This window comes from Plodia interpunctella, chromosome 19 (genome assembly GCF_027563975.2).
Source record: "Plodia interpunctella isolate USDA-ARS_2022_Savannah chromosome 19, ilPloInte3.2, whole genome shotgun sequence".
Lineage (NCBI taxonomy): Eukaryota > Metazoa > Arthropoda > Insecta > Lepidoptera > Pyralidae > Plodia > Plodia interpunctella.
This window is the reverse complement of record NC_071312.1, coordinates 6,617,162-6,641,409: the sequence shown is the minus strand read 5'-3', so window position 1 is coordinate 6,641,409 and position 24,248 is coordinate 6,617,162. Positions and strand designations below refer to the sequence as shown.

The 24,248-nt window shown below is 35.1% G+C and overlaps 1 protein-coding gene across 3 annotated transcripts; it reads left to right on the top strand.

Annotated features, from left to right (window-relative positions):
* Positions 1 to 16,743: 16,743 nt before the first annotated feature.
* On the top strand, positions 16,744 to 24,048 carry LOC128678284 (piggyBac transposable element-derived protein 4-like). 3 transcript variants are annotated; one of them, XM_053759722.2, is made up of 7 exons: positions 16,744 to 16,960; positions 17,564 to 17,686; positions 20,807 to 20,881; positions 21,199 to 21,255; positions 21,791 to 21,870; positions 22,157 to 22,913; positions 23,215 to 23,360. In XM_053759722.2, exons 1-7 carry the CDS (start codon positions 16,953 to 16,955, stop codon positions 23,225 to 23,227), a joined length of 1,113 nt encoding a protein of 370 aa, XP_053615697.1. In that variant the 5' UTR covers positions 16,744 to 16,952; the 3' UTR covers positions 23,228 to 23,360. The 3 variants fall into 3 exon arrangements, with proteins under 3 accessions (XP_053615697.1, XP_053615695.1, XP_053615696.1); XM_053759720.2 differs by having other exon boundaries at positions 16,745 to 16,960; positions 22,157 to 24,048; XM_053759721.1 differs by lacking the exons at positions 16,744 to 16,960; positions 17,564 to 17,686 and having other exon boundaries at positions 20,804 to 20,881; positions 21,729 to 21,870; positions 22,157 to 24,048.
* The last annotated feature ends 200 nt before the right edge of the window (positions 24,049 to 24,248 follow it).

Sequence of the window (24,248 nt, the reverse complement as noted above, 5' to 3'; positions counted from 1 at the left end):
ACCAGCAAATATAGTTATCGTAACTATAACGTGAACGTTTTGTGTTTGGCCACCACTGTCGTGGTTAAAGTTTTCATTAGGTGTATTCAAGATTTTTATGTCATGATTTGATTATATTATGTATTTTTTAAATTATGTATTGTAATAATATGAATTTAATTATGTATTCTTTGTTTCATTTTACTCATTATGAATATTATCTGTGGCTCATACCATTGTATATAATAAAATATACCTATATTTATTAATTGAAAAAATGTGTACTCGTATATTTGTGTAACGTTAAATATTTGCAAATGAAATTTTTGATACAAATCAATTTAATTCATTATTAAAAAAAAATTAATATTTTTAATTAATAATTTTAAAAAAATAGCAATTGAATCTATATAAAATAATTTTCCCATATTTCATCGACATTTTTCACCCCAGCACTATTCCTGCAATTCCTAAACATTGATTTTATATGGAATCAAGTGATTTCCTGCTGGAGCCGACTCCGGGGCTGTTTATTTGAAACCACCTGAATTAAAAACGATAAATTCTGCCGACAATTGGAAGGCGCGATTAAAAAAGTTCCATTTTTATTTCGATACAAGAAATAAATTACCTAACTCTATTAGTAACAATTCATTTTTGCTTAGGGTGAAAGTTGGAGTATTTTTATTTTGTGAAATTTCAATAATGTTTATTGTATTTTATTAAAAAACATATTAAAATCTTTTTAATCGTCAACTAAATCGTCATTAACTTGTGTAATAAGTAGTTGACGGTAAAAATACATACTATTTGGGCCCTTAGTCTCAAAGCGCTATTATCTGACCAATTTTGGAGGACATAGCAAGGTACCTTGATCCGTGTTCATATAGGTCACGGATCTACGAACGAAAACGTGGAATTGTTGCTATGTCAGCTAACTATATTTCTTTTAATTGTTACATATTATAAAAGAAGTTCCCCTGTCGCGTCTGCATATAGGTATGAAGGCGATAATAAAACTACCACTAGATACTCGTAGTGGTCGAGTTCAAATAGACAGACACCAAATTTCACCAATAGGTGTATAATATAGTAGCTTTTGCCCACAACTTCGTATGTGTAGGAATTTCAGGAAATCCCTTCTTAGTGCTCCCCTACACTGTCCTAGGAACCTACACACCAAATTTCAGCTTTCTACGCCCAGTAGTCAGCTATGCGTTGTCTGTCAGTCAGTCAGTCACTCACTCACTCAGTAATGCAAGAGTTTTATATAGGTATATTGATTTGCCCGAGCGAAGCCGGGACGGGCCTCTAGTTAGTAATAAAAAACAACTTTAAAGATAATAGTTCCAATGTCCACAGCACTCGATGGTCAACATTTGCTCCGCTATAAATCCTAAAGTCGCGTTATAGCCATTCTGTCCTAATGAAGCAACTTTGGAGCTAAACAGTCGGACAGTGGTCGCCGCAACGTAAATACAGCCTTATTATCTAACGCTTAGGACTAGGGTCTTGGAAGAGAATGTAGTACAGACGCCACGCAAGGAATAAAATAACCGTACACACAAATAGTTGATACAAAATATTGTGTAATATGTGGGTATTTCTTTCTGACATATTTTCAATATAGGCTGTGACGCATCGTTAAAACTCTTTTTTATTTTATTTTTAATATCCAGTTTATCTTTGGGAATACAGTTGTAGGATATTAGTTGTAGTATGATGGGATATGAAGTGGCCCTGCTACGTTGTGAGCACAGAATTCAGTTGCAGAAAATATATAATGACCTATTTTCTTTTTTTACTCACATTTATAATCCAACGGCCCGTCACGCTATTCGCTCGATCAAAGCCATAATAAATTATACTACTAAACCTGCCTCAGGAATCACACTATCTATTGGTGAAAACCGTATAAAAATCCGTCTGGTAGTTTTTGAGTTTCTCGCGTTCATATAAAGACAAACGCTACTGGGGGACTTATTTTTTATAATTTAAAAGTATATTACAGATTTTCAGCGCACTCAGTCTGATGTTATCCACTTAGAGCCGAAGGGTGGGATGAAATAAATTCAATTTGTACAAACCCCGCTTAATGTTTCGAAGTAATGAGTTTAAGTGTCGCTTGACAAGGCAATGCTATGTCGTTAATAATTAACTTTGTCGTTTGTAATAAAAATAATAGAACGGATTAGGAACTCGCAGCAAAAGTAGTTTACATGATAATTATATTCGTTTGTATGTTTGAAATTACTTTATTGCAATATACCAAAAAATGTCGTAGTACAAACATATAGCTTGTTGCCTCTATCGATCTTATCAAGTATGTTATCACAAACGCAAACGTCAGATTTTATTCAAATCGCCTTAGGACGTCTGACGTGACTTTCATGACTAAATTTGATCTTAATCACTCACCACTCTGGCAAATATTAGATCGACTGTGAATATCTCTCTATATCCAGTGTACAAATCCATAATGGATATAGTGAGAATGATCGGTCATCTAACTGTATAATAGTTACTTAAACACTACCTAGTGTTTTAACCAGGCAAGCCTAGCGAGTGTATAAAAAAAAACTTAAAAATTTGAAAATTCGGCTGTGATTTTAAAACCGGCCGCCTGTCTGACATCAACCCTCCTTGGGAATGCTATTGTTGCCTATCAGCAGCCTAGGCTGTGTGTCGCCTCGTACGACATCCACGGGAGGATTTGGAATGGTCCTAGGGCGAAACCACACGCCACTAGACAAAGTCCAACATTCTATTCTCAATATGGTTCCTGTCAATTAAGTGATATTATTTTCATGTTTGCCATTCGATCGAAATTTATTTTGGCCATATCATCAACATCAAAATTAAATAATTTGTCAGAAAATACCTTCACAGGCACTTTTCCAGGTCATATTCTAAATTAAATATTTGCCAAAACTACAAACTACTAGGTACTACCAACTAGCTACAAACTGCTACAGTATAGCACCGCTGGCGTAGAGGATTACAGCTGTGGTGAAATACCGTAGCTACGAATCGACTACGAAAATGCCACAAACGATTGAACGAATAACAAAATCAAATATAGCATTGTTTTATTATTTAACTAGCGGCCCCGGCTTCTAAAACCTTTCTCAATAATCACGCTATGTATTGGATAAAACCGTTATTTTCTGAGTTTCTCGCGAATAGACAGAGGAGGTAGAGGACATTGTTTTATAATATGTAAGGATAGGGATAAAAAGGGTGTATCTACTTTTCGGCATCGATTTTTATAATTTTTTATTTTATTTTAATGTCAAAAATGTATAAAAACAAGAATATAAAATATCTTTTTAATTGCATAAGCAATACTTTCACTGTGACCTTTGTAATCACAAATAATTTGCACACATCATTATTATAAAAAAAGTATATTACATACCTAATACTTGCCATATTTTCCCAAGAGACCGTCAGCAAAAAAAGCCATTTTAACAGCAGTTTCGTTGAAACGCCGGGAGGACGGTGCCAAAGCCAGATTAGCGTAGAATATTGTTACTCAGACAATGTGCGCGGAAGTGTTAAAAGCCAATCGTGTAGAGCTTGCAACGAACAGAAGCGAATTGATTAAATTATGACTAAAATATTTTTATAGCACCACTTTTTTTTTCATTTTTAGTCCGAAGGCTGAAAAGTGCCTTATGGCACTAAGTTAGAAGCGGTGGTGTAACGGTTGAGACACCTTGTGAAGCGAGAGGTCCCAGCTTCGATTCCTACTCATGCCACGTGAGTTTATATAAGTAAAAAGCTGATACATGTGTAATAGTTTTCTTAGATCCAGTGACGGAAAACATCATGAGGAAACCTGCACTCTGGTCGATAATTTATCATCTAGTGGAGAAGGCAATTACAAACCATCTATAATATTGCCAAGAAAGTCGTTGTGTGCTTCATTCCACTTAATGACTACGAAGCTCAGCCATCAGGAATACGACTGAAGGAAAGAAGGGAGAGATTTTTAACTTTTTAAATTTATGATAGTCTTAGATAGTAGTAAAAAATATGATAGCCTGTGCCGGGCGAAAGACTGCTTAGACGAAATATTACAATGACATCTCTAAGTGTTTGATAACTCTGTGGTTAGAAGCTAAGGCGTCGATCTTCACTACGACAAATTTAGATTTACGACAGAGATGCTCTTTTCGACCGCACGGCGCGGCGGCGCCACTGTCTATGTGGTTACAACTAATTTATACCCTACATGTTGGAATGGTTCCACTGTGACACCGGCTAAGTGTTTAATTCGGTTATCTTGAGAGTGTCGGTAGTGCGGAGACGTTAGACTCCTAATGGTTTTGTGAAAAATTGCTTTTCATTTAGTAAAAAAGTGGTTCTCTGTCTTGTTGAGAAATGTGAACGAATCCATCCGGATAATAAAATATATTCTATAGTAGAGTAACACTCATAAACTACTGAAGCAACTTAGTCTAGTTTTTGTTGGAAAGCTAGGAAAAAACGTCGATCATCTAATGGTAAGTAATCACTGTTGCCCAGGGACAATTGCAACACACACCAGGAGGTAACGCGTAACAGGAGGCGCGTAGTCGGTCGTTTATTAAGTCATAGACTAGTTTCTTGAAAGATCAAATGGCTTATCGGTTCGGGAATACTGCCATCATTAGTTAATTCCGCAGTTTGGTTTTCAAAAATTTCCATTTGTTATATTTAACTATATTTTTTAATTAATAAGTTGTTCAAGTTTTATCATTTGTTCAAATTATCAACCGCAGACAGTCCACGTATCCTGTATTAAGTGACAAATAAAAAAAATCAAATAACCAAATGACGCGTGTGTATATAGAATCTAACCCACATAACGCCGAGACAACCCCAACAGCCTCCTGGCTGCGATAGGGACTCGCTATTGCTGCCCTATATTAAGACATTAGAACCAGACGCATGTTGGCTCAAGGCCGGCGTTGGTTAATGTTAAATAAATTTCTCTTTACTAATAATAGTTTTAAGAACAATGTTACTAACCCTTTCTATGTATTTTTAAATAAGTTATATAACGCTTTACAGACTTCAGGATATGAAACGACGTAGTAATGGTACATAATAATTATTATTTGAAACATGTTTTAACAAATACACTTTAAAATAGTACCTTCGCATTCAATCTGAAAATTGACAAAAAATACTTAACTAAATGTGTTAATCTCAAAAGGAAACCAATTCGCGCCCTTATAAATAAATATCAATTAAAACAGCAATTAGCAAATGAAAAAAACGCAATTTTCATTAGTAACTAATCCTTTCAAACCTCGTCATCTCGCTCTCTTTCTCCCAATCATAAGTCATCCGAATAAAAAACATCTCATCTACAAATGGATCCAAAATAAGTTCCAATTCTTCGATTTCAATTTCTGAACAAATCCATTCGGATATTTATTGGAGAGCCAGATTAATCTTTAATTTTGCCGATTCGTTTTAAAACGCGCTTATGAGTTTTTTTCTTCAAAAACTTTTCAACCTTACAACGATTACATTAGAGCACATTTTTGTGCAGCCCTATTAGTACGGTAGCAGTAAAAGTGGGAAATATTTATGAGCTTTCGAAGGAAATTCTTTCTAAATGTTTGCATTTATGAAAATATGCTCGAATGAAAGGGGGCGTCGAGAGTCTTATACAGGGTGTAGTGGGCAATCCTCGCTCCTGGTGGGTCACCAGGACTACCCACTTCATTAGAATTTCTGTTTATTGTTGTTTATATGTAATCTAACTGATTGTTATAAGCAAAACAATAACATAAGCTTCTTTTGTGCCTCGTATAGGGCCAGCCTAACGGCGCATTTTATTATTTTGATTCATTTACTCGTAAATTCGTCTTCTGTGTTGTGACTCTATAGAAAACTGCTTAGAATCAATATTGTCAGATATTATTCAAGTCGCCTTAAGACTTCTTCTTGTCATTTTTCCCACCCATTCGGGTCGACATAGTATGTTAACTCCTTCCATTTAATTCTGTCACTTGCCATTTCACTCAACGCACTCACTTGTAATTCATACTTTGATGCAGTCCTGTTAGATGGATTGAGTCTTTATAAATTAACGATTTATCTATTTACGATTATCTATCAATCCATTAAATACATCTGAATGTTTTAAATCTGTCCAATTAATCTAGGTTACAATCACAAATAGGCTCAACCTATACATACACCAATCGTTTCCGATCAGGGTGTTATTTATACAGGATCAAGTGGAGGCTAATAATGTCGGCCCGCTCCACCCCGTCGTAAATAATTACTGCCGTGTAAGACGGGATTATTTTTGCGATCGCCTAATGTAATTCGCTTGGTCCGGCCAAATAGTTCGCACTTGGAATTGATTTGTTTGTTTTTTTTTTTTTTGGTAAAATGTTTCACCGTCATTTACATTTGGAATTTGGCGTGGGAGTTATTGGCTTTTATTATTACTACGTTAATTAGAAAATATTGAATAAAACAAGTGCATAATGATGATGGAAGTATTAATCTATAATAATGATAAGGATTCACTCGTCTAAGATTGGAATTTTGAATAAGGTGGAGTAATTTTGTTGCAAATTTATTATGAGTGCTTATTGCTAATCTATACCTATTATTATATGGAGGTAAGCGTTTGTGAGTTTGTGACTTTGTGAATTTGCATGTTTGAGGCGGATAATCTCCGGAACTACCGAACCGATTTCAAAAATTATTTCACCATTAGATAAGTATATCATCCAAGATTGCTATAGGCTATATTATATCTCAAAATTCCCACGGGAGCGAAGCCCCGGGCAACATCTAGTATCTCATACAATCCTCAATTGAAGCATTTTCCGGGCTGCTTCTGTCTATGTAAAGAGCTTTGGTGCTATCCTACTTTTTCTTCTCCACTTCGCAAGGTCTTCGGCATCCTAAGGCACGCATATCCTCGACGTCTAGACGACCTCGGTGGCGCAGTGGTAAATAAAGTTCTTGCCTCTGAACCGAGAGGTCCCGGGTTCGATCTCCGGTCAGGTGATGGAAAATGATCTTTTTGTGATTTGCCCACGTCTTGGATGTTTATCTATAGGTATCTATTTGTTATAAAATATAGTATCGTTGAGTTAATATCTCATAACACAAGTCTCGAACTTACTTTGGCGCTAGCTCAATCTGGAGAAACGTAGTCGCATAATCACAAGTTATTAATATGATCATCCAGTGTACAGGATTTGCCACAAAGATTTTCTTCACCAATATGAAGAGTCTATTCCGTATTTACTTAAGTCGTAAAATTGAACCCGTTGATTGACCGAAAGGTAGACGTTAATTTACGCAAGCGATACTCTCACTGCACCATATAAATTTCCTCTGTAATACTGTGTCGAACGTTATAAAGTAGAACCTATTTAGCTTTTAATCACCATCTTTAAACAATAAAAACATTATATTCTTTATTCTAATATGAACTTAACTCCCCCGCTTGAATACAGCAAAATCATTCACAATACGACTTATATTAAAAGGCATTACTTTTCCAATACTCTCTACGCAACACATATCGACTGTAATGCGCACTTTATAATACACTCTCACTCGATAATAATAGAATCGTTATTTCATTGTAGGTGCAGCGTTGAGGTAATTCTTAAATCTTTATCACATTAGACGAGTAAACTAGGCGAGTAATAAATTCATGTAAACCTATCGTTTATTTACTAACACTGTTATTTCATTAAAAAGTTAAAACATACTCTAAGCTAAATAATGTTTAGTCTCTTTCTGTCAATTTCAAATATTATAAAGTGCGATAATGACAAAACATATTTCAGTTTATGTACGAGTATGTTTTAATTTTACAAGATAAAAAATAAGTAAAATTCACAAAATACGAACTTTATTGCTGCGTTAAATGGAATGCAGTAAATTTGCCCGTAAAAGAATCTATACAAAAAACTGTATCTGTATATATCGATCGTTAGATCTGTAGATTTAAATTCAAAATTAATTTATGTCTCAAAGACGGTTAGAAGTAAGCAAACCACGTTCCATAACAAGCTTAAAACGCGCATTAACAACACCAATGAGCAATGTTTTGCTTCCGCTAAACACACGCCAAATAATTAAAGTAAATTGTAAGGTTTATTCACAATGAACATTAAGTTTCAATACAATTTACGACGTCAACTCTGCCAGTGTGAAAAAAGTCTTAAGATTTGGATTCTTTTAATAACTGTGAATGATTTACGCGCCGCCAGCGCCAGGCGGCGCTACCGTCTAATTAGGAAAAATTTTCAAGTCACCTCCCATTGAAATTGTCACTGACATTTAATGCTCGTTCCTTTTAACACTATGTAGCTATGTTCTATTCACTGCATCTATTGTAGATAAGTTTTGAATTTTGCATGAAAAATCTTCGAGTCCCATGAGCACACGTTATCTAAAAACGTACTTATAGGACTAATAGCAACGAAAAAGATAGATAATTGTTATTTTTTATTATTTCAAGTAACAAAATTTATTCGATGCGTCTGCAAAAATCCTGTATTTTAGGATAGGCAATTTTCTTAGCGTTGCTAACTGAGACTAAATGTGATATAGGTACTATCACAAGCAGAAACCGAAGGAGTTATCGCATAACAGACCAGTTGTCTACAACCGATAGACTAGAAAGAAATATAATATCTATATTTTTTTATATATGCGTTATTATTTTATATAAAGTAAATACGTCCGGTACTTTATATGAATTGTTTGACTAATCTAAGCCACAAAAAACAGAACACTCTCCAAGAAGGGTCTCCATTTGAGAAACAGGAAAAACAATCGTTGAAATGACTAAATCTCATGTTTTCATTATTTCTCCAGTATAATCTTCGGATCAAAGGCCCTCAAATCAAAACACGCAGGTAAAGTACCGCCCCTAGCCGGGCTAAAACAGCCTCATTCTAAATAAAAACATTGCTCCCAAATCGTTTCTATTTCCCTGACATCTGTACACAAAACCACGAAGAATATATTACTACGAAAACCAAAAATCGTCTCTGTTTCCTTCGAATTAAGATACAACATTTAATTTTTTTAACGCAGAACAGTTTGTGAAGCAATAGGTATGAGATTGCAAGGAGACTCGTGTGTGGCAACATTAAGGCGAATAAAATTTAAATATAGCAACACTGGCTGGCTATAAAAGAATGGAATAATGCAAAGTAGTAGAATAACACAGGTAAAGTGCCATCTGGATCACCTGCAGACCGTTATGAGCGGGGTTTTATAATAGATATTGTTAGTAATAGTTTTATTTGATTGTATGTTTTTTTGTTAATAATAGTTAGAATATGATTTAGAATGTAATGTACTGGCACATTTAGTTCGATCACAAGCAAAGGACAAAAATTACACAACCGATACATAGTCATACCAAATTGTCACACAAGTATTTTAGTTTTTTTCCGCAGTATCTTGTGTAACAATGGACAAACTATCTATTAATTAAATTATTACATTATATTTAAATCATAATATACAGCCTTGGTCAAAAGCATTAGGCACCCTAAAATTACTTTTAATAATGAAAAAAAAATTGGCCTTAATTATAGCACTAATTCTTCTACTTTTTTCAAATAGGTTGTTGTTTTTTTATTCTCTTTTAGTGTAAAGAAATTTATATATCAAGGTTGTCACAAAATAAATAAGAATATTTAAAGTACCAGTCTAAGCTATACCTTGGTTCACACGAACTCAACGTAAATCCAATATTTTAAATGAGAATATCGTATTAACATTTGAATCAGTTCGCACTTATGGACACTACGCGCAAATTAAGCATTTTGAATTGTCGCAAAGTAGGTATCTGATTAGTTAACAATTTAAGCATTGTCGAATTCGATTCATCGACGCCGCTGGGTTAAAGTTGGCGATTCGGATAGAGGAAAAATTTAAACTGGTTAAAAATTATCGGACACACAAAATACATCAAAAATGAAACTAATTACAATGTTAATAATTAAACTGCTAGATTTTCTGGAGATTTTCCGTCTGTGTATGAAGCCAGGTGCAGATTAACCGCGGTTATGGCCGACATAACAGGGTTATGTTATGGCTTGTATTATTATAACTTAGGACGGGATCGTTACACGGATACAGAATTCTGGAAGGGACTGCGGAAGAGTGCAACAGTGTAAAGGCAGAAGATAAAAAAACCGATCGCCGACTTCAACTAAAATATGATCTTCAAAACTTTTCATGATAATGGGCTTTTTGACAGCATTTTTTCATTTAATGATTCAAACTTAACAGTGTAAATACAAATAAGAAACTAAGTACACAGATTACTTATTTCCATAGAAAGTTCTTACAGTAGACCTGCGAAAGAAAAATGGGAAAAAATAGACACACACACACACATTAATAGTCATACATGATTAGTAATCATACATGAGCGCAAGTGGGGACTTACGCAAATACAATTTCTTCCAGTGAACCTTTGGGAAAGAGAAAGAAAGAAGCTCAGAGCTCTTTTAGTATAAATAATGACATCTTTGTATATAAAAGGTTATAAGTTACAGAGGTCGGATATTTATTCGTTCGGCTCGATTGTAGTTTTATGTTCGGCCGTAAATGCTCTCTTATTGGTCCACATTTGAATAATACGACCGATGCCGAATGTTACTTGTAATGCGCAAAAATATTTACCTACCCGCACCTGTGTTTATGTTATTGTGTTTCGTGAATAATGCCGTTTGATTACAAGTTCCAAGACGTATCTAAAATTATATGAGACCTTATAAAGCTTAAAAACTCATTAAAACACAATTCCTAGATTTGTGGCCAGGTAGATTGTAGCAGGTGACAAAATCACAGCCAAATCTTGTAAATACAAGTGTCATGAATTATTACTATAAACTACTCACCTGTCCCGAGTACAAACCACTGTTCTCGGGCTGACTTGATGGCAGGCTTCTGTAGAAACCATTGAAGTGGCTCGGTTGTAACACGAAAGAATTCAGCAGCTTCTGATAAAACCATTGAAGTAGAAGTTGGTTGTGACAAGAAAGAATTCAATAGCCAGTGCATTTGCCATCGACATAAAACCTGTGGATCGATATTTCCATATTTTTTTCCAAGACTATCTCTGATTAGAAAACCATTGACGAAGTAAAGAACTGACTACACGTCTGATTTATTGAAATATATAATTTGAAACACATTAAAACCTAACTAAAATCTTCCCCACAGTATACCACTAGTCTCCAACTAATCAATGTTACCCCCACTCTGAGAAACTCATAGGTACACTACACAGCACAGGTGCAGTGCACGTTAACTTTTATACATTTATACGGCTCCCGATTATGACATAAAGCTGAAGTCGTAAATCCGATGCATGAGCTGTTGTTCTGGATCTCGTATGAGCAGTGAAGTAGTAGATCGATAAGACGTTGATTTTAGAACAATAATTGTTACTTAAAAGAAGAAGGGGAAGGATGACTGCCGACTGTACATTATAAAAAATGTCTGCGATACATGCCTCGCTAAGTGCAAAGTCCATATAGCCAAACCAAAATTTAAATTGTAAATTCTAAATACTACCTAATGTCATCTGTAAAATTATTATTCTGTTTGTAAATTCCCGGTGAAAATCCTAAGTCCATTTTACTTTCCAGTGTTAATCGACCATTTCCGAAAGTGAAATGATTTACGTTCTTCGACGATCTCGGTGGCGCAGTGGTAAAGTTCTTGCCACTGAACCGAGAGGTCCTGGGTTCGATCCCCGGTCGAGTCATGATGGAAAATGATCTTTTTCTGATTGATCCGGGTCTTGGATGTTTATCTATATATGTATTTGTTATAAAATATAGTATCGTTGAGTTCCCATAACACAAGTCTCGAACTTACTTTGGGGCTAGCTCAATCTGTGTGATTTGTCCTAATATATTATTAATATTAATATTCTATCTGCGAACGAAATGCTAGAAATAGAACGCGAAAAAATGCGTTTGATGTAAGAAATAATTAAGTTCTTTTGACTTTACCTACCAATCGTAATTTTCAAATATTTTGAGTAAATTAACATGCCTGGGTCCAGAAGATTTGTAACTTAGCTATATATTTTTTTATAGATACTTTATTTATTCTATACCTATCTAGGTTTAATAGTAGAATAGTGAAAAAAACTATCAAACGCAAGTTAACTTGATTCATAATTTGGAACTCTTTAAAAATGCTCAATGAGATTGTTTGGTATATACATAATTACATAAAAGCTCTACAGTTCTCCCAATAAACTTGCTAATAAAGAGCTTAATAAGCTCACATACCCCGTGACCTAAATAGATAAATAATGAATACGCGCAATAAATTAACGAGTCACTTAAGCCACTTAAGCGAGTTTGTTAGTAAGGAAGTAAAGTTGTTGAGATGGCTGTAAGTTGGTAAAGTTTTTGTGTCTCCCTCGGGCACTACCACTATTTGCAGTTCACGTATTTAAATAATATTCTGGTAGGTATACTCATTGAGAAAATTGCTCTCCAGGTCAGGTATTTTTTTTATTAATTTACGTACATAATTTAAACAATGTAAATATGAATGCTACTTATTTTTATAGAAATTTCTTCCAGTAGAGCCATAGGGGCGCGTAGCTATGACGTATCTCGTAGCGTAGTGTCGTTGCTACGAAATGTCGTAGCGCCGCGTAGCTTCGTAACACCTTGTTTAATGATTTTTTTTAAATACGAAAAGTGTACAAACATCTATAACGCCAAATATTTACTCTGTAATTAAATGTGTGTTACGCATAGGTATTTGAATACACTGTATTAATAATTCAATTAAAAAATATAAACGTCAGAAGAGTAGATCTATATTATATACAATACATTTCTTCATTTAATGAATGGCAATAAACATTTTGAATTTTAATTTCTCCTAGCTTTTTTATTATTTCAGTATTTCTACTTGGGGTTGGCTCTCGAACTAGAGACAGTAAGTAAATTAGAGTTTGTCGTTTCGACTGTACAACATTGACTATGCCGAAACGGATGGCATTGATACAGAATTGATAGCACTAACAGTTCTTACGTTGTCCAAGTTTCGACAGTTTGTAAACACCCACACAATGTGTAATTAGTATTAAATTAATGGTTTGTTTAGTTTACATACTTATAAGACGCGCGTGATTCAGGATACTTACGTACAGCAGACACATTAAGCCTGTCAAATGTATTGCAAATTGGTCACTATTACAGCGGTTATAGAGATCCACGCACGAGACGTCATATGGTTGACGTCATATCGTACGGTGGATAGGTCGCGACTGTGGTTTACAACCAAGGTGCAGGTACAGGTGCAATCGACATGCAGGTAGCTGCATGTCGCCATATTATAATATTCGGCGTATTACAAAATGGCGAGTCGCTTATAGTGTCGTATCCCAGGGTTCACGTTCCTACATTTTCTTCGCCACTACGCACGATCTTCGGCTTTATTACTTTGTTAAGGTTTAGGGTTCTCACTTTACGTATGCCAGGCACGGGCAGGAACGGGGCATGGCTAGTGGTGATTGTAAAGCTCTATTAAATACCCACGCAGCACAAAAACATATTGATATTTCACTTATTTTTAATTACCCTATTCTTTTGGCCTTCATGACGCCCAAGATTGGAATCATTACATAAATTTATGTTTATAGTAAGCCCTTCAGGCATGGTAACTGTGGTAGGCATGGACCAACACAGTTTGAATGAGTTTCTTGCGGCATTTCTTCCAATCAGTGGTCGTTCCGAAATGCTAGTGGCTTGTAGCTTTGGTAAATATTATTTAATTTAAAATATGACGTGAAAAAATGCTTATGAATATAATATGTAATATATTATTAGATTGAAGAATGTGCATACGTCTGTGATAATTTTAGATCCTAACACATCACAAATAAGTAAGTCATGCAAACATTATAACCTATCATTTAGCTATATACAAAACCCATCGTGTAATTGACCGGGCCCATTCCATGCCACGAGTTTTTTTCCTTTTTTGTTGATCTTTGGCCACGCGTCATACACGCGTCAGGCACGTGTTTGCGTGATATCGATACTCGTATCTTTGAAACTAGTATTATATTGTGCACATCACTAGGCGTGACAAAACACGCTAATCATGTTAGGATTACAACAATGATCGATGTTCACAAATTAAAGCCTTGTTATCTGTTTATTAGATTTTATGGCGTCGACTATGGGTGTAAAATATAAGCACAGACAAATAATCGGTTTTTATTACTACGATCTATTTAACTCTTGTCTGACAGTTTTGTTTGATTCAAACTTATCTAGGTAATAACTAAGTTTTGATTTGAATCTTTCTTCCTGTATTCCTTTTCTGGTTGTATTCGGGCTGTAATGCCAAGAAGCCCGATCTCATTGTAACAAATAAACTTTATGAATATTCGGCTGTGATTTTACAACCGCCATCTTGTCATTGGGAATGCTATTGTTGCCTATATAAGTTGCCAAGACTATGTGTCCCTTTGTCGCCTCATACAACATCCACGAGAGAATATGGATGTTCTATTCACCTAAAAAACCTTAAACAGGTCTACCTACAAAAACTATATGTACTTATGTATACTTATACATAAGTATGTAGGTACTACTTATAACAAATTAAGTTTTCATAGAGACAACAATGAATTATTGCTGTACTTTAAATTTTTGTGTTGAAAAATATTTGTAACGTCCACAATAACATTCGGTCAAGTGATTCCATTGATATTCAATTCGGAATTGCAAACAGGAATATCGCCTCGGGACAATGCCCAATTGAATTTGAAAATAGAACATCTTCCTCCTAACGTGACCCCCTAGCGCCACCACCCCATTCGCGGCACTCTGCTTATTTTTCTTATACCAGCTCCACACTGTCGCCGTACTCAAACACATGCCGACGCGGATACGTGAACATCGCGTAGTTAGTATGAGTGCTTTTATTTACCGCAATGAAAAATCTGCAATGTATACTGAATCCGCCAAAGTTTGGTAAACTGTTCGTAAAAATCTTATTCATAAAAATCTTATATTGTGCGTAAACTTATTTCCCAAAATAAAACATTGTCTTATTTATGCAGATGAGACAGAATACTAAAATGCTATTTTGCGTTTTAAGAACGTGTCAAGTTGCTAATCGGTCAACTATGACATAAAAAGATGCTGTGTGAAAATAATAACCTAGGTAAGTATATAATAACCCATCGAGATATGATAAAATTGTATAAGTATTTAACTTCGTTTTCAAATTAGTGCGTCATTTTATCATGATTTACCTTTTCTTGTTTACGCAGGGGGGAATGCATTTACACACCAGCCCCCGGGAACAGCGGCCCCGGGTCTCCCAGGCCGAGTGTCCGGACTACCCACTAAAACCCCCCCGGCGTTTCCGCATCTGCCGTTACTGGGGGCGCCATGAGATCGCGAACATTCTACCACGACGCTCCCGACTTGCCTTGCAGTACCAACTAGGTTAGCCGCATACCATCCAGTCTGGAAGCAGACCGGAGGCAGCGGCTCCCCATCTCATTTCGACCGCCGAGGATAGGGAGAGCGGCGCACCGCAATACCGACACTCCTCCTCCCCCGCGACCCCTACCACGGCTGTAAGAGTAGAGGGCTTAGCCTCCTTCTCTCATAGTCACAGTCACTGAGCCATCTCCCTTGGAAACGGCTCCCCGACCGGCCAGAGGTCCCCAACCTCAGGCCCTGGGCTCAACAAAATAGGGGGATCATCATGATTTACCTACATTAACTCAAGTTTGTCATACATTTATTTATGTGTGAAAGAGACCGAACAATTGAACCGAGAATTCTCGGAAATTCACGGAAATGGTCCAAGGGAGAATTGTTTAAGAACAGAGAGCGCACCTATCGCGCGGGGCCCTTCTATGCTCTTATCCAATTGATTCCATACAACTCGATGTGAGCACAAGTCAGATTAGGTACCTAGTGATATTGCACGGATAATTTACGCACTTAAATAATCATAATCATTCAATTATCATTTCATTTTTTAAGAAAAAAGTTTGGGAAATGTATCGTTTTCAAACTTATTATGTCGTATTCTAATGACAACGATACAATCCAGTATTCTAGAAACATTTTAATTTTTCAAAAATCAAAATGTAACTTTTCAAAATGTAACGTTATAGCCTGACTATAACAGGTGCACCTATTTGACGACCACGGTGACGCATGGATGGATGAAGGTACTCTAGAGCATATTTTCTTTGATTGTCCAAAGCTGTCAGTTTCCCTTTACTTTCCCGCAATATTCCTCGTCCCCTCAATGTCACTTTCCTTCTTATCCTTGTTTTCACTCCATTTGTATCTGTTTTAGCAAAATTTATTAAAAACAATAATATTTATTTATAATCTTTTCCAATGTCCCTTATTCCCTATTTCTGTTTTGCTTTTTATCTCGCCTCATCTCAATTGGTTAAAGGTATACTCACCATAGTTACAAAAAGGGTACTAATACTAGCTAGGTTAATACTAACTTTATATGTTGTGTTGTTTTAGGTTTCCCCTGCTCTTGGACACCGGTCAATTGCCGCTGTAGAATTTTTAACCGGTTATAATTCTTAGTAATAATTACAGTGTCTTTCTCAACCTTGACATTGGCAAAATCATCGTTTGGCCAAACGATGGAGCCATAAAATTAAAAAGTGAAGTGAAGTGGTCTAGTAGTATGTTGTTCCATTATCTTAGACACAACTCACGGAAGGTAGATGGCACCGGCCAGCTGTCAGTTAATACTGTCACTGTCACGCCTAGTAACCTACATAATGAAAGAAATAAATAAATTCGATTCGAACGAACAGCAGAACACAAGAAAGTCGTTTTATTTCCAGCATGTGTGGTGTAAACGTCCCATACGTACGTCAACGTATTTAATATTATTTAGGTACCTGTTATTGTAATCGATAAAAAGCCGTATAAATGGGAAGGTTTGTTGAAGCTGTTATTTTTCTTATTCGTTGCAAGATAAGTATGTTTTTTCTTCAAGAGAACAAGAAATATTCTTGATGAAGATGAATGCTCGAATCAACATGTCAATCCTACTAATATTATAAATGAGAAGTTTGTGAGGAAGTATGTGTGTATGTATGTTTGTTACTCACACGCAAATTGTACTGGACGTATTTTTATGAAATTTAGTAGATACAGGGTATAATGTGAACTGGAATAACCCGATTTTAACCCGAAATTCCCACGGGTGCAAAGCTCCAGGGCGCAGCTAATGCTTTATCACGCTATCATCCCTTCATTTTTCTCGATTATTATTATGAACGCAATAGTGCTACAAACAGTGCATAATGAACATTAAGCACCACAGAAGTCAATGAGCAACATGTAACTGCCAACCATAGTACTGAAAAATGGGACATACATGGGAAAAAGATAATCGGAAGGTTTCCAAAAGTTCAGTATTTTTATATTGAATAATAGACAGGCAGCTTCTGCATCTGATGTGTCTATATCGGGCAGCATTGAAAATTCTATAGTATCTTATATGTGCCTATAAATTAAAAGATTTTATTTTTTCATAGAACAAAGCGAAAATGTCGTAAAATTGAAAGTAATTGTGGCATCAAAGGCCAAAAGAAACCTAAAGTCGCCAAAACCAGTTCTCAGCACATCTTCCCGACAAAGAAACCTGGTGCTTCAGTCAGGTTAGTTAGTACAACTCAAAGGCCGCCTGCCTGACATCAACCAACTGTTGTTGCTTATCAGCTGTGTAGGCTTCCTCATAGCATTTAGTTGGTATCAGGCAGGCCAGTAATAAAAATACATCTGAATAAAATATTATTAGTTTTATGATATTACAATACAATAACTCATTTCGTTCATTATAAAAATGTTTATAATGTTTATAGCTAGCACAACCAGACACTGCTTTAAACCTGTAGGTAGGTGCATGGAATACGACAGTTTCCACAAATAAGATTTAGCTTTGTCAGCTGTTACACTTTGTATTGGAAAGCAAAAAAAATCGCCATTCAAATCTGCTGTGAATCTAATGATTTTAAGTTATTAAAAAATATCTTTAAAATTGTACTTATTTTTATGTAATTCTGGCTTAATTATTTCTAAAAAATCTCTTGACATTATCTATACTATTTTATTTCGACTGTGGTTGATTTATGAATGTATTTATGGTAATATATTTTTTTTAATTAAAAAATAAATAGCTTGAAATAGTCTCAATTAGAATAACATTTTAAAAAATCCCATCAAAATATGTCTACTTCATAAGATAATTGTCTCGGTTGGCCATGCCTAACTTTGGACAGTGCCCTTCTTCCTTCCTTCTGCATGGGTTCAATACCCATTCGAGTCCTGAATTTTGTCATCTTATTTAATTTAGTTGAAACGTGTGATATGCCATACCAATATAAAAAAAAAAAACAGAAAACACATTGTTAAGTAAAACAAAACTGATTATCAAAACTTAAAAGCCATTTTGCGGGCCATTCATGTGATACAATTTACACTATGTGTACATGTCTATCTCTTGAACATGGCGCAGCTGGGAAAACCCAATGCTGGTGTAAAGGCTAGGACATGTAGGCATTGAATAGGTTACTTTGTTTTATTTCTTTTTATCTATATATTTATGTGATAATAAATGCATTGTAGTCTAATGCAAATTATGTCACAATTCAATACTGTCGAAACTGGCCAAAAAAAACTGGCATTAATTCTACAGTTGCTATAGAAACCCCTGGTGATTCTCAGGTTATTACAAACTGCGAAGACAGAGCAGTCCATACAGTAAGAATGTTTCATTTACTAACAAGTCTTATGTTAGTCTTCTTATTTAGGAGGTATGATTACCACTATCATAGATTACTATCAAAAAAAAAAAAAAAATCAAAATCATTTATTCTATAACAAAGATTTACAATACAGAGGTTGCAGGGGCTCACCAATTAAGTTTGTAAAACCTGTATCTGGCGAGTCCCGCTCTTTCGGTACAATGACATAAGAGAACAAAACTAAAGTATGATCATAATATTTAAGTTAATCTTATATTAATTTATCTTAATTAAGTACATTTGTGAATTATGTAGGTATATAATAGATATTTCCTCACAGATGTGTATGCATTTAGCTTATTTTAAATAACTTTAACAAGTAGCGCTTCAGTATCATCATACGTAAGCTTCTGTAACCAGGATGATACTTCTCGTTTACAGTCATAATAGGTTTTAGAATAGATTTTCATTTTGTTATTAAGTGTCTTATACAGATATTCAGTTAATTTACGGCTTTGTTTAGATTCAAAAATAGTTTTAGAAGGTTGTATGTTGATTACGTTCATTCTTCTCTGAGTTAAAATGGTTTTGTCATATTTTAAGGTTTTATGTAGTCTAAGAACAGAGTGTAAAATGTAAAGTTGCCTAATAGTAAGAACATTAGTTTCCGCGTACAGCATATGGGTAGGGTATCGATATGGTTTAAAATGCATAAGTTTTAACAAGGAGCGTTGGGCACGTTCAAGTTCAATAAGTTTCGTTTTAGCCACGCAGCCCCAAACCGAAATACAATAAATAAGCACTGATTGAATAAGAGATACATAGATATTATGAAGGAGTTTAGGGTTGGCTATATGCCTTAAATATTTAAAAGTCCATGAAAGTTTTCTTATCCTAGCTGCAACCATATCAACATGAGAGAACCAATTTAAGTTTTGGTCAATGATAACTCCCAAGTATTTCGTAGATGTCACTTTAGCAACAGCAAGGCAATCACAGTCCTCGAGGGAGCCCCCGCAAGTGTGGATTTTTAATGATAGATTTAGGGGTGGTTGCGTATTATTTCTTATAGAAAAGGCAATATAGTTTGTCTTAGTAAGGTTGAGTGTAAGTAAATTACATTTCAGCCAATCTTGAGCAGCTATAAGTCCACGCTCCGCTAGATCATATACATTCCTCCAGGAGTTACCCGAAAAGACGATGGCAGTGTCGTCCGCATAGCAAAATACCTGACCTCCCTCAAGATTCAGCTCACATAAACTATTAATATAAATTAAGAAAAGAGTCGGGCCAAGCACGCTGCCCTGGGGAACACCGTAGCTTATAGATGTGTCGCGACTAGTGAAGTCACTGTCTACGCCAGTACACCACAACACTAGGCACGTCCCGCCCGCGACCCCTCGCGCGGCAGCCAATGGCTATCGAACACGACAATTTAAATTTTATTCCTGCGCGCGCACTACAAATCTAGTTTTTCTATTGTTTTCTTTTCTGTCATTCGATTCGATTTCTGTTTTTTTTTCATTATACCAATTTGTAAGAACAAAGAACAATATAATTATCTAATTCTTAGCTCCAAGTATTTTATTTTAACTACTTATTAGTTCCGTAACGAACAGTCACCCACTTTAACTCTTTGCTTTCGCTCATTTAGGTAGTCAGACAAGAGCCTCAGCGGAACGCCTCGTACACCAATCCTCTCGAGTTTTTGCACAAGAGCTGGAACAGAGACCGTATCAAAAGCATTTTTTAAATCAAGGAATAGCGTTAAACATTTTTTGCCAGAATCGAGTTGGGATACTACCAAGTTAGTCAAATCAGCCACAGCTAATGCAGCACTATATAATTTGTAGCAGTGATGGTCTAGTGGTCGACCACTTGGTCGAGACCACTAGACCAAAAGGTCCCAGGTTAAAATCCTATTTGTGCTACATAAAATAGTACACTGTTGTATCTCTTATACTGAAACAAATATTATATTGAACTATGTAATACTAAATTTGGCAATAAAGTGATTTTGTTTTATTATTACAGGGAATCAGGCCAACATGATGTTGCTAAACTCTTGAATGAAATTGTTCCTGATGAGGAGAGCCTCACAATTAAAATGTAAGAAAATGTTTATGTATTTAATTTAGACATCCAGGAGTAGTTACATCATTGAAATTTAGATGGTGCTATCTGAAAATTAAAATGTGCTATTCTATTTTAATATAAGAGTTTCCATTGTCCCTCTTCACGCTCAATCTACTCAACCAATATTCTTGAAATTTTGCATAAATGTAATTTGAAGTACCTATGGAGAGGGACATAGGGTATCTTTCATACCAGAAAAGTAACTGTTCCCGTGGGAATATTACGCGGGCGAAGCCGCGGGCAAAATCTAGTTAAGTAATAATATGAATGCATTTCTCTTCTTTTTTCAGAGAATATGATCCAGATTTCCCAATTACCCCAGATTGTTTAAATCTTTCACAAATTGAGTGAGTATTAAGCAAAATTTAATTGCAATAATCAAAGTTTTTTGTACTTCATTTTCTTCCACCCAGGGCTGTGTTTTATGTATTCCAAATGTTTCTTTCCTACCTATTTACAAAATTTTATCAAAATCGATCCAGTACATTTTTATTATTAAACAGTAATAAATATTCATCTCTATAGTCTTACCAAATGTTCCATCTCTGTTTCATATTTCTATTTTGCTTAAAGCTTTAAGCAAGATTACAATACTTATTCTGTGACGTTAAAGTTCTACATTTAAAAAAAATACTCCAAGAGAAGGCCGTGGTGCTTGTATTATTTCCTTTTTTCATTAAACCCAACCAGAACATCACACTTCAACTAAAATATATAGATAAGAATATTAAATCCGCCTTTAGAGCCAGCTATATTAAATCAATTACATAACATGTAATCACATGTTATGTAATCTAGTACATAACATTATTATTTTCAGGGACTCGCTTACTTTGGCTTGATGTGTCCTTTGTGTAAGGAAATACATTATCTGTGTTTCAGACAAATGAAGGCTGAATCAAATGAAGATAAACCGAATTTACCATTTACTCAGAATACTGGAGAAGTTGTTGAATATTTAGGTAATATTATATTTATGGACGACTGAAAACTTCTATAATAGTCTGTAGCACATTGTAATTAAAGTGTACAGTACGGCAACTCCCTGTCCGACTGTAAGGCCGTTTTAACATCCGCAAACGATGCGCGCATGGCAACGCGGTTGTTTCATACATTTATTCGAGAGTGACTGACTCCAGATTGTGTCCAGATTGTCTTGTTTTATTTACCAACAGGGCAGTATTTACAAAGTTTTGGAATAATATTTTGTTACAAATATAGATACTTATGTAAATTCATTTCTTTCAGATGCTCCATACTATTCTCGCGCAGACAAGATCCTCAACATGAGCCCCATCACTGACGAAGAATTGGATATGTATGAAGATCTATATAAAAGTAATCTTATGTATGACACCTCGGAATACGACTGGTGCATGAACTTAGGCGACAATCACTGCATGTTCCAATGGCATTGGTGTCCTTTACCAAACCCACCAACCCCTGTTAAAAAAAGAAAAAGTAAATTTTCGGGAGTATTCGGACCCACCAAAAAATTTACTTTATATAAAGCTTTCACATCCATTTGGGACAAGACGGTTATAGAACATATTGTCTGTGAAACTAATAAGAATGCTAATTACAATGATACTAATTGGATAGACACAACCATAGACGAACTATATGTATTCTTAGCTATCTCTTTGGCTACCAGTATGTATGACATGGAAGATTTAAAGCAATATTGGAGGACGGAAAGTGATTTAGACAATTCAATTGTTACAAAAGCGATGTCATATGACAGATTCGTAGCTTTAAATTATTTTATAGGATTCAAAAACGCGAATGAAGATGCCAATGACTTTAATGAATCTCGAGCTACAGTATCTATGATTGAGACTATAGTAATTAAACTGAACAAAAAATTTCACACTTTGTACCGCATGGGTCAAGACGTAGTGTTTGATGAGCCATCGGAATTTTCCAAAAGAAAGGACGGTACATACAAGTTACTAAAAAAGCCGCAGAATATAAGCGAGGTCAACATTTGTGATGCCAAGTCCGGGTATGTTTGGTCAATTTTGATATCAACTGCAGTAAAAGATTCAAATTTACCTCCTCGGGGCATATCTCCATGCATTATCTTGAAGTTCATGGAGGCCAATAAAAATAGAGGCCACACAATTTGGTGTGACAATATATTCAATTCAGTTCTCCTTGCTAGAGTGGCATATGTTTTAAAATGCAACTTTGTAGGAACATTGAATGAGGAAATTGGTTCAAATTTTGACAAAGTGAAGAAGAAATTGAAACCTGGCGAGGTTTCTGGTAGGTACGATAATGATGTCGATTTTATATTATGGCAGGATAAGAATATAGTATCCCTAGTTACAACATACCATGGGGCAACTACGATCGAAGAAATGGGAAGGAAAGCGCCCGCAGCGTTTGTGGATTTTAAAAATAATGTTGCCTGTTTAGATAAAAGAGATGAGATTTTAGCTGATTATATCCAAGTTGAAGGTAAAGGTTGGGTTCGTAGAATGTTTGATAGACTGCTCAATATTAGTGTATACAATTCGTTAATTATTTGTAAGTGCGCTAAGATCTCTTTTGATAGTTTTAAAAAATTCAGACTAAATTTGATTGTTGAATTAATATCCAAACATGGTGTATATTTGAAACCTATTAAAGAAGAGTTTTCGTATCGTGATTAGTTCATTTTACTTTCCTAAAAATAAATGGGCACTTATGAATAATGTTGAAGAAGCAAAAAATAAAAGATAGGTACAATGCGTGAACTTATTATTCTAATAATATAAGTTTATCTGTGATCATAACATTTAAGTATTACATTTGATTTATTATTTATCTTATTTTAACTTTTTTTATTAAACTTATATAATCTGATAACAACTTATCTAGAACTACTACTAAATAACGTATCTAGTTGTTTATGTACCTACACAACAACAAACTTAATATGTTTTTTACATTATGCTACAACTAAAAGAGAAAAAAATTCTACTATTAATTAAAACAAACCCACCCACCCGCATTGCGTTATTTGAGATTTTCGTTTTACGTTTGTTCTTTTCTACAAAGTAAAGTGAAAATATTACAATTGTAAAGTGAGAATATTTGAGATTCTTTTGTATTTTTTCTTTTCTAAATAAACAGTTAAAACTCTTTTTTTTTTACCCGTTGTGTCCTATTATCCTTCTAATATTACAAACGAGCGGCCCTTGCCGGTTTTGCTCGGATATAATAATGCTAAAAAAACTAAAAGTTACTCAATTTTTTTTAAATTAATAAATGAATAAGAGCAGAGTGTGCATCTGTGGTAAGTACCTATTTCACGTCGACAGATACGTCCGCGTCGAATCCGTTTGTTGTCGGT

What these genes read in the sequence shown, in the direction of transcription:
- LOC128678284 (XM_053759720.2), top strand. An exon ending in GAGAGCCTCACAATTAAAAT is followed by an intron (nt 20,882 to 21,198) that starts GTAAGAAAATGT and finishes TTCTTTTTTCAG; the next exon opens with AGAATATGATCCAGATTTCC. An exon ending in TTAAATCTTTCACAAATTGA is followed by an intron (nt 21,256 to 21,790) that starts GTGAGTATTAAG and finishes TCTGTGTTTCAG; the next exon opens with ACAAATGAAGGCTGAATCAA.